Source organism: Bolinopsis microptera, chromosome 3 (genome assembly GCF_026151205.1).
Source record: "Bolinopsis microptera isolate Bmic1 chromosome 3, MBARI_Bmic_1.0, whole genome shotgun sequence".
In the NCBI taxonomy this organism is placed as follows: Eukaryota; Metazoa; Ctenophora; class Tentaculata; order Lobata; family Bolinopsidae; genus Bolinopsis; species Bolinopsis microptera.
In genome coordinates, this window is record NC_087074.1 from 9273174 (window position 1) to 9284791 (window position 11618).

At 38.4% G+C, this 11618-nt stretch overlaps 1 protein-coding gene across 1 annotated transcript; it reads right to left on the reverse strand.

Annotated features, from left to right (window-relative positions):
- Nucleotides 1–296: 296 nt before the first annotated feature.
- On the reverse strand, nt 297–10177 carry LOC134812278 (semaphorin-5B-like). The gene is made up of 4 exons (XM_063819620.1): nt 10022–10177; nt 9680–9856; nt 3761–3853; nt 297–551 (listed from the first exon to the last, which is right to left on the reverse strand). Exons 1-4 carry the CDS (start codon nt 10170–10172, stop codon nt 385–387), a joined length of 588 nt encoding a protein of 195 aa, XP_063675690.1. The 5' UTR covers nt 10173–10177; the 3' UTR covers nt 297–384.
- Between the last annotated feature and the right edge of the window lie 1441 nt (nt 10178–11618).

The window sequence follows — 11618 nt, forward strand, 5'->3', positions numbered from 1 at the left end:
GTGTTGTTGTATAATCGTGGTCCTACGTTAGAGATGCTAGGGTATTAATTCTTTTCATGCAAACAAGTGAAAACGAATCTTTTATGTCATGTATCCTGGGTTTGGACAGGATATGCCCGCTTAAAGAACTTCCATCGCGTTACATTACATAATTTTCTGAAACATATATTACATTTACAATAAATTATGCAATATCACAACATTACAATCAACAAAATAAATTTAATCGCAGAACCTCAAATATATTATATAGTATTCAGTGTTCTTCATGTGTTTGATAACATTGTAACAGCTACAAGTTGGTCGATTAATTACAACTTACTAGAAATCTAGCATATCCTTGTACATGCAAAGGAACCCTTCACCAGCACTTCATTTCTGAGCCTACCAATCGCAGCCTTTTTCTCCTACGCAGGGGTTTGCCAGGATCCCAATACAGTCGTCATCAGTGCTACATGTGGCCTTCTCGTCAACAGAACCACTGGCACTGAGCCAACACCACGTCGTGCAGTCTGAGCAGAATCCTTCGTCCGGGTGAGGACACGCGGCCCCTGAGGGGGAATACTGTTAGATATTATATCCACTGGCACTAGCGGGCTATATTTGCGCCAGTGGGACCGCACAGCCCGCTTGTTAAAAAGGCCTGATATTTCTCAGCCCGCTGATACAGCTCGCTGATATAGCCCACATGAAATTTTACTAGTAGCGATATAGCCCGGAGACCAAATATCAGTTTCACTTTATTTTGTGCCTGGTTACTCTAGTACTAGTAGCAGAGTGTAGTTGAGTGTGCACTTTGATTTCCACGATTTCTGACAACACAGGGTTGTTTGTTAGGTCATTCTAAACCAAAGTAGTTTAGGTACACAATTTGTTTCGCTAGAGACAACCCTACAGGGCAAATTTTCTAAGTTTTCGCTTTTCGGCTCCTGAAGGTCATAGAGACTGTTTTTTGGCTTAAAATTACCGCAATGGCCACAGTTATATACAACTTACAAATCAAATTTATACATCTAACCATCTCCTTTGTTGCTTACATCTCGTTAAAGTGAATTCTGCTACCTCCACTCTAGCTCCTTTTAGCAATCTCTGAATGCTACTTCCTGCTCTATCTAGCTTCCACCAACACCCATTAATTGTTGTTCAGCTATCACCAGCACTTTCAAATTCTAGCACTTAATCCAGCAACCTCAGACTACTTTCTGCTCTATCCAGCTAACACTAGAAAACGGTTTACGGTACCCACAAATTTTAGCTTCTTCTAGCTACTTCGGGCTACATCCATCCTCATTCAGTTGGTTGAGCTGAGCACTCTCAAATTCTATCTGTTTTTGCCTAATTCAGGCTACCTCCAGGCTAGCAGCTAGAAGTTGAGGGTGCTTGCGATATCTGGATATAGCATAACGTAGTCCGAGTTTTATGGATAGGGCTAGAATTTGCAGGTGCTAGCGGTAGCTTAACAACAATTAGTGGGTGTTGGCGGAAGCTAGATAGAGCAGGAAGTAGCATTCAGAATTTGCTAGAAATAGCAGGTTTCCTCTTCCTCAATGAGCTGGAAATTGTTGAATGCAGCCGAGGCAGCCGTAAAGAGCCAAAATAAATTGTTGCTGGTGGTGTTATAAAAGGCAAGAGGTAACTTTAAGTTAAGCGTGCTAGAAAGAGCAGAAGTTGAAGGGGCCAGGCGGCCTTGCAGTAGTAGCTAAATAGATGTAGCCGAATTCAGAGGTTGCTAGAAAGAGCTACAATTATAACGTGTTGGCATGGTAGCTGGGTAGAATGGGCATGGCATGGAGGTAGCAGAATTAAAGGTAGCTAGAAGTAGATTCTACTTCATGAGGTGGGATTGAAGTTGATTAGCCATAATAGTCAAACAGTACTGGAGAGAGCCCAACTTGTGGTAGCTATAACGAGATAGTTATATATGTTCATGAATAAATTTGGGGATTGAAGTAGTTTGAAGTAACCAGAGAGATGGTTAGATGTTAGGTATACATTTGGGGATAAGATAAGATAGCTGGAAGGAGCTTCTGAAACTGAATTGTGTTGCTCCATAATTCATAAATATTATCTGATTATTGTGTTCATGCTGAAAATTTTGCTGTGCTGCAAGTAAAGTGTATGTAAGAATTTTTTAGCCAGGCCCGGGATACCAAAATTAAGTACATGTTTGATGTTACTATTTTAGGATGCACGAATGTTAAAACTGTTTTTAATGAATATCTCCAAAACTAAGCACTATAAACCCTATGTTACTTTATAGCTTGTATGTAAATGTGGCCTTTCCAGTTAGTTTGAGCTAAAAGAGAGGCCCCTACAACGTTCAGAAGCCGAGATACAAAAGTCATATTATATTAGCGCCTGAGGGTAATTTAGAAACTTCCCCCCTAGGGTTGGAACTAATGATAGAAATTGCGTACCTTATCAATTCTGATCCATAATGACCTTACAAAGGACCTGGTTCATAGAAAAGTTGTAGACACCAAACTGCATACTCGATTTCAATTCACTTCTAGAGTACTTTTTTTCACTCGCCCAAGTGAAAATCAGTTTTCCTGGATTTTTTCCAAAAGTAAGCATTTTTGGCCTTTATGACCTTTAAAGTGTCAATATAAACATGTGCATTGCAGTCATTTTAAGCCAAACTTTGAGTCTCTAAGACCTTCACAGTTAGATATCATACTCAATGTTGTGAGGACACGAGGCCCCTGAGGGGAAATACAGTTAGATATTATACTTAATGTTATGAGGACACGAGGCCCCTGAAGTGGAATACAGTTAGATGTTATACGTAATGTTATGAGGACACGAGGCCCCTGAAGTGGAATACAGTTAGATGTTATACGTAATGTTATAAGGACACGAGGCCCCTGAGGGGAAATACAGTTAGATATTATACTTAATGTTATAAGGACACGTGGCCCCTAAGGGGGAATACTGTTAGATATTATACTTAATGTTATAAGGACACGAGGCCCCTGAGGGGGAATACTGTTAGATATTATACTTAATGTTATAAGGACACGAGGCCCCTGAGGGGGAATACTGTTAGATATTATACTTATTGTTATAAGGACACGAGGCCCCTGAGGGGGAATACTGTTAGATATTATACTTAATGTTATAAGGACACGAGGCCCCTGAAGTGGAATACAGTTAGATGTTATACGTAATGTTATGAGGACACGAGGCCCCTGAAGTGGAATACAGTTAGATGTTATACGTAATGTTATGAGGACACGAGGCCCCTGAGGGGGAATACTGTTAGATATTATACTTAATGTTATAAGGACACGAGGCCCCTGAGGGGGAATACAGTTAGATATTATACTTAATGTTATGAGGACACGAGGCCCCTGAGGGGGAATACTGTTAGATATTATACTTAATGTTATAAGGACACGAGGCCCCTGAGGGGGAATACAGTTAGATATTATACTTAATGTTATAAGGACACGAGGCCCCTGAAGTGGAATACAGTTAGATGTTATACGTAATGTTATGAGGACACAAGGCCCCTGAAGTGGAATACAGTTAGATGTTATACTTAATGTTATGAGGACACGAGGATCTTGATGTTATGTTGTAATGATAATGCAGATTGTTGCTGTTATGCCTAATGTTAATATTTGAGCTGCGCTACAGGAATAAAATAAAATTTCCTGAACAACAATTTCACGACCTTGTAGTGTGATTTGGTAACTTATAACACCGCAAAGAGATTGAAATTAAAATATCTCAAATTAAATATCATCAAACTAACCGTTGCATCCTCTCCAGCAATGTCCACCTCGACAAGACCATGAACAGGCAGTGCTCGTGTCGCACAGGTAGCTTTCACCCCACGCACAGATTCCTGGGGTACAAGTTTTGTTAAAGGTGTTTAACTATGGTGGCCATTCAAATTAATGTATTGTATATTTGGTGCACATCATGCGTATATTCAGTGCGAATATTTTGTGCATATTTAATTTTTAACAACAAATTTAAAAAATGCCACTTATAAGTTATAAAGTTTAGTTTATGGTTTAGTACCAGAGCATATATATTTCCACCCACCATAATTTGAATTGCTGAGTTACGCAAATTTCTAAATTTTAAATTTCTTTTATTTGATTGATTGATGGATTAATATTTTGAATAAATTTACTAACATGTCTTTATATCAGGATGATTGTAAAGGTACATTTTACCGACATTTGAAGTCAAGGCGTTGTTTTACTGATAGTTGTGGCTGACTAATAATTTATATATATATATTACCCTGTCTTTAATCTAATTTTTATCAGCAGATTTATAAATCTGCTGTTCATTTGTAGTTTTTACCTTGCTAGTTATGAGTAAATTTTTGCCTTCCATCAATTGAGTGCAGCTTTCAGTTTCAAAATTTTCAGTTTATTCTGATTTTTCGTTTTCAATATTGCAAATTTTTAATAAATCATGTTCAGATTATGGTGATAATAGATGTAAAGGTACTTCAACCGAATTAACAATCCAACCGTGTGTATGACGTGTCCCAGTAGCCAATCATAATATATATATATATATTTTGTAGCTGTACTCCTACACATTAAAAGTCGGTGTTGATTAGATCTTCGAAATAAGTCTTTGCATCATTTTATTAAACATCGTTATCTGAGATAAAATTGTTCTAAAAGCAACTGGAATATTCACAAATCTTTAAAATAACTTACAAACTAGGAAAGGAAAACAAGTCTTAGGAAGACGTACAAAACTATGTGACTTAAAACGGTACAAAACTAAAATATACTGAGTAATAAATAATAATCAAACGAAAAGAATGGCTGCGTACATTTTATCTAATCTATTAAAGATTAGTTTCTCGGAAAAAGCTAGATTTCTCTGAATCAAGCAGTAAAAATATATAAATAGTAATGAATATAACACGTCTCTGATAGCAATATTGTAAACTAAACACGGGTTAATAGGCTGAGATCATGTCAAATAAAATAAATAAACTAAACACTAAGCTCCAGCGGATTTAAAAAGGATGTGGTTACTATCGAGGGTGTTCATACCCCCATAACGCTCAAGGGTTTTCAATTGGGTCTGGTAGAACCCCTCTCTAGCTTCCATGGCCTTTTCCCTATCTGCTTGACTTATTTCAGGTTTAAATTCAAGAGCGTCCACTATAATAACAGAAAGGTGCGTACTAAGTGAAGAGTTATATAAGGCTACTGAACTAAAATCTAAATCATGATCAATATCTAAAAAGTGATTTACTAACTTACAACTTCTGATACCTTTCTTAATGTGGCTCTTATGATTAGAAAATCTCTTAGGGAGATTAGAAGTAGTATATCCTACATACGACTGTTTACAAGTTCTACACTCCATTAAATAAATAAGGTTATTACTCTGACAATTTATATATTTAGTAATAGGGAAAACTTGTTTAGAATGGTGACTACTAAATTTGGAACAAGGGGACAGGAAACTTTGCTTACAAACATAGCATTTTCCACAGGCATGGCACCCTGCGTTGTCAGCCTCCCGAACAGCCGGCAATATTGCAGCGTCTGGTTCAAGAAATTGACTAGCAGTGGCTTCTCCATCTCTATCACTGCTTACAGTTCCACTAGCACGATACTTATTGTGTACAAGCATGCCACCGATAGTTTGATTCTTTCGGTGACTTACAAATACACTGTCAGCACGTACTAGCTTCTTCAAGGCTGGATCGAGATTAAGAAGGTGCTTATACTTGTGAATAATGCTCCCCATGTTGGGAAGTGCTGGATTCTGATCCATCACCATGGGTATTAGACAAGTAGTCGTCTCATCCTTATTTTTAGGGGCATACAAGTTTTTCCTATTGGTAATATCACTAAATTTGTTGAAAGCATCGTCTACAATACTAGAATGGTAACCACGGGCTATATATACAACTGGTTTTCTTCTCTTATAGAAAAAGGGCTCTACTAGCTGTAGCTAGGAGCATGAAATAACGGTACAAAGCAAACTATGCAATTGTCAAACTATAAACATATATATTGTTTGTCAGCTGCACTACTGTCAGCAAAACAACGCGTTAACTTCAAATGTCGGTAAAATATACTTTTACAGTCATCCTGATATAAAGAGTAAGACATGTAAGTAAATTTATTTAAACTATCAATCATGCAATCAATCAAATAAATAGAAATTAAAAATTTAGAAATTTACGTAACTCAGCAATTCAAATTACTGGTGGGTGAAAATACCAAATGAGTGGTAGAGGTGAGAAAATAAAATATGCAGGAAAAAATCATCTTTCTTCTCTTATAATTATATATATATAAGTCACACCTGCCCAAGCTAGAGAGCCATGGCAGGGCCAGCAAGCAAGGCCCGGACCAAAACAAACTGAGCCGACTGGGTAAAGAAAATGGAAACAGTATTAACAATAATAAAATATAATAATAAAATATAATAATAAAAATAGTATTAAGGGGATGGTGTGTTGCTGTGACGGGCACGCATGGGAGTAACTATTACGACCAGAACGTCTGACGCTTCCAAGAAGCCTACAGTTCTTCTCTTCAGCTTTGTTTTGTTCGGTTTTTTCACGGTGGCATCTCTCCACTTCGCCACATGGAATGTTAGAGGCATTAGTCAGGAACACTCGCAGCATCTAGCTGCAAATGATTGCAACAGATACAACTTGGATGTTATAGCCCTCCAAGAAACTAAGGTGTCTAAACACTCAGACACTGTTATACCCGGCAACCACAGGCTTCTTTTGTTTAACCAGAAGTTGTCTTGGCATGGCGGACTCGGTTTTATTATCAACAGTAAATTTGTATCAAATGTTGTCTCGTACCATCAAATCAGTGACAGAGTAGCATACATGGACCTTTCTCTACCATCAAAGTGTCATGGGAAACCATCACTGAAAGCCCGTATTATAAACTGTTACAGTCCAACTAATGTCAAATCTATACAGAACCCACGCATTGCTGATGAGTTTTACTGTGAGCTCCAGGAAGCTATCAGAATTCCTGCCAGACATGAACTTTTCATCATGGGTGATTTTAATGCTAGGCTAGGGAAACGGACTAAATCAGATTTTGAAAGTGGTCTTCAAACTAACATGGGAAGACATGGTATTGGTCGGCGTAACGAAAATGGCGAAAGGTTGCTAGCTTTCATGATCACTAATGGACTCTATGCAGCCAACACTGCATTTTCACATGCGAGCAGACACACCAACACTTTTACAGGATGGATTAAAGACCGTAGATCCAAAAAGTCTGTACCCTGGTTTTCTCAAATTGATTATGTTTTATGTAGATCTAGAAGTACCCCTCTGCTTGTTGACGCTAGGTCTTACGCTGGTGCAAAACTTCAATCTGATCACAAAATTGTAAAAGCAACTTTTGACCTCAGTAAACGTTACAAACTTTACAGTACTGCCAAACACAAAGTCAAGCAGTATAACACCAACTCATTGGTTTGCAGCAAAGATGTTCAAAGTTCTTTTCAACAAAATGCTGCTCAGAAGATTGAAACTGATACATCTGCCCAGTCAGTCACTGAAAGTTTTAACAACCTTTTCGAGGCGGTTAAAATTGCTGCATCTGAAACAGTGGGTATGAAAAGAAACACAGCCAAACGTCACAGAACATCAGACCCACAAGTCGTCTCTATGTCAGAAAAGAGACACCAATTACTACAACATTTAAACGACAACAAAATGCGTGACAGAACTATCCTGCGTAAGGAAATCAACAGACTCAAGAATGACATTGCAAAGCGCCTTATTACACTTGAAACCGCTCATGCCGATCTTCTAGCTGAGACGATCAACTCCACTGATGATACCAGAAGAATGTTCGAAGCAACCAGAGCAATTTCAAGCACAAAGGACACTCCTCCTATTTCAATATTCCTACCAGAAACAGAAGAACTTGCTCTCAATGACGAAGATAAGGCAGACATAGTCAAGAACTGGTTCATGGAACATTACACAGGCCCAGAACCCCCACTAGAACCTTTTGTTGGAGCTGCTAAGCCATTAAATACGCCTATAACTGCACTTGAAGTTGAGACAGCAGCCAAGAAACTAAAGAACGGTAAAGCCGTTGGTCCTGACAACCTCCCTAACGAATTCCTTAAGTATGCACCTCCTTCTTTCTACATGAAGTTTGCATCACTTATCAATGAGTCCTTTGAAAAACAAGAGCACGTTCAATCGTTCACTGAGGGATATCTTACCCCCCCTACAGAAGCCTGGAAAACCAAAAGGACCAGTTAAGAGTCTGCGTCCCTTGTGCCTTCTCAATGGAACTAGGAAAATCCTTTCCATGATAACACTCCAGCGTATTCAACAACAGATAGCAGACTACACTGGGCCATGGCAGAATGCCTATAAATCAGGACACAGCTGCTCTAATATTGTCTGGACACAAAGGGTTCTTATTTCTGTTGTCAAGGAGAAACATTGGGAGTTTAGTAAAATGGGGATAGACATGTCATCAGCCTTCGACACAATACATCGGTTAACTATCCTCAGGCTACTCGAAGATGCAGGATGCTCAGAAGATGACATAAGACTAGTTAGATATCTGCTCGCTAACACCAAGCTCAGAATTAAGATCAAAAAGACGACATCGGGAGAGTTCGAAGTCACAATAGGAGCCTTTCAAGGTGACTGTTTGTCTGGCTCGCTGTTTACCATGTATCTAGCTGGAGCACTCTACCACCTTAGAGTTGTTGTTATACATCTACGCCCAAATCCCCCCATTTCTGAAAGCTCCCTTCCTTTAGAATGGGAATATGCTGATGATGTGGACTTTGCTGATGAAGATGAGGATTCGTTACACCAGCTCCTTCCAATTTGCAAGGAAATTCTCTCAGAATGGAATTTGTTTGTAAATGAATCTAAAACCGAGTTTGTAAAGTGTTATCTGGCTGGAAGTAGTGAGAAGGACGAAAAAGGAGAACCTCTAAGAAATAGAGAACCTTGGAGGAAGTGTGTGTCCCTAGGCTCTAAGCTATGTAGTAAAGAAGACATACAGCATCGTATAATCCTTGGAAATGTTGCATTCGAAAAATACAAGAAAGTTTGGATGCAAGGATCTAAGATTAATCTGAAGACCAAGATTAAGATATACGAAGCATACGTTACATCTGTTATGCTCTATAACTGCAATAGCTGGGCTACCCCTCAGAACCTATTTGACAAACTTGATGCATGTCATAGAAGACACCTGCGTCAAATATTGAAGATGACTTATCCCATTATTATCAGTAATAAAGCACTCTATGAACGCTGTGGTGTAACACCGTTGTCAGAGCGAGTGACATATGCTCGCTGGAAAATGCTTGGACATGTCCTTCGCAGTGACTGCTCATCACCAGCTCAGAGAGCCTTCAATTTGCTGTTAATGCGTTATTTACCATGAAAGGACGTGTTGGTCGACACCAAAGTAATCTTTTAAAGTTTATTATAAATGATTTGAATAAAAGAAACCTACCATTACGTGATATTAATGATCTTTATGATCTTAGGGCTACTGCCTCTAACAGAGTTTTGTGGAGAAAATTATTTACCTCATAATTAACCTTTATTTTTCAGAGAACTGTTATGTTTTTTTGGGCACTTATCAGTCTCTTAAGATGTTTCTTTACTATTTCGAGATTGTTTTAAAAGTTAGATAATAATTAAGGAAGGACAAACCGGTTGAACATGTTGCGCTGTCCATGCATTCCCTTGATTCCACTGCTTCACCACCACAATCTTTTCCACCATTAGCTGGAGGTGGGTTATTGCAGGTTTTGGACCGGGTCTGTGTCCCTTTTCCACAACCTGCTGAGCAAGCACCCCAGTCGCTGTAGTCACTCCACCCTCCATCAACTGAAAGTAATATGGTTTTAATTTAGTCAACAGAAAAATAATCACTCAACTCCCTACTTCATAATCATACTCCCTAAATAGTTCAGTTTAACTTCAATTATTAAAGTTGAATCATTATGTAAAAAAACTTAAAGCCTGTGGGAGAAATTAAAAACTTTATCATACTTGCTACGGCACATAAGGCTTCAAAAGATTTCTTCGCTTTTTCCAACTTTTTTGTTGTTTTCGTTATCTTTTTGTCCATCTTTTTACATTTTCCCGTATTTTCTGCACTTGCCAGACCAAGAGCGAGGATAACCAGAAGAGTCACTAACATTGTCGCCAGCTTTTTAATAAATCAGCGGATTAAACCTCCGATAATAGCAGAACGGTAAACCTTTTATTTTGGAATGGGATTTCGATTTTAAAGCTTAATATATTTTGACGCTATCTAGGGCAGATAATGACTTAGACAATGCTTAGATTTGTGCTGCCATATCTGCATGATAAATGAAAACGTATATGACCAGATAAAAATTAAAAACTATGATAAAACAGTTCAAAATCGAAATTCAAGTTCAAAATAAGCTTCAGAGATTAAAGAACGTAAAGAAGATATCATCAGCTCGGATGTCGCAGCTGTTTCTTTTTCCTGTTCTTATAATTTATATGCTTGTCGCTTGTCATCCTAACTGCACAAATGTTGAATTGGCTGGGACTTCATGGCAGTCGTTCTGCCAAACTTCATGTCAACAAATGGGCTCATTAGTCTCGTGCCAAAATAGGAAAAATAAACAATTTCTCATCAGAATTTACTAGTGAACGCAAATCCAAACAATGGGCCACCTCATGAAACAACCTTGAATTAATGTTCTTAGTGATGCTGTGACACACACAGTACAGTGTATATATCTTATAGTCTGAATTTAAATTTAATCAGCTGTTGATAAAAAGTTCTTTTCCTTACAATTTGATTCAGGAAGGTGACAAGGGAAAGTACTTCAAATTGAATACGGGATTAAGAATTGCAATTACAATGTCTCAATGTTCCTCGATATAATCTCCAATAAATTCAGAATTGCAATTAGTAAACTACCTACTGTACTAAAAACAAATAGTGTAACCTGTCATCCAACAGGCCCACTCTTAAGTATCCCCAGATAGTATAAACAATCTCCCACTCTCTCTAGCAATCTGTAAACAATTCCTAAACTATCCTCCTTGTAACCAAAACAGAGGTGTTAAAATGAACCCTCTGATAATCAAAACAGAGATGTTAAAATGAACTCTCTGCTCTAAACGGTTCCCGTACTGTAGTGCGACACGTACCCTAGTGCGACACGTACCCTAGTGTGAAACCTTCAAGATTTGACATTGCAATACAATGTTTTTAATGACAAGAGTGTAGTCATGTATGAGTAATGGGGTTAAATATAAAATCAAAATATCACAATATTCAATTCAAAATCATTGTTCCAACACACTTCAAATAGTCCATTCTGTCATAATCATCGTAGCAATCAATCACAGCGTTCAAGCGACGGTCGTAATCGGTTCACTTCTTCAGTCGGCGAGGATGTGGTTATCTGAGCATCTTCTGGTTGATCTTCCACTGGGTTAGATCCTGCTCCTTCTTCAGGACGTCGATAAATCGCCAGATAGTAGGGTTGGTGCAGCCCATCAAGGATCGAAAACCGTCGTGCCAACCCTCAGAATTGTTGGAACTTCTGGAAAGTCCGGCAATGACAGCATCCCGTTGATTCCAGATCCAGTGGGTGTAGAG

Excerpts from the sequence above, each read along its gene's own strand:
- LOC134812278 (XM_063819620.1), bottom strand. The coding sequence starts at position 10,172 with ATGTTAGTGACTCTTCTGGTTATCCTCGCTCTTGGTCTGGCAAGTGCA. Across the intron at positions 9,857-10,021 it reads AGCCTTATGTGCCGTAGCAA|TTGATGGAGGGTGGAGTGAC; the intron begins GTATGATAAAGT and ends TATTACTTTCAG. Across the intron at positions 3,854-9,679 it reads CAGCGCAACATGTTCAACCG|GAATCTGTGCGTGGGGTGAA; the intron begins GTTTGTCCTTCC and ends CTTGTACCCCAG.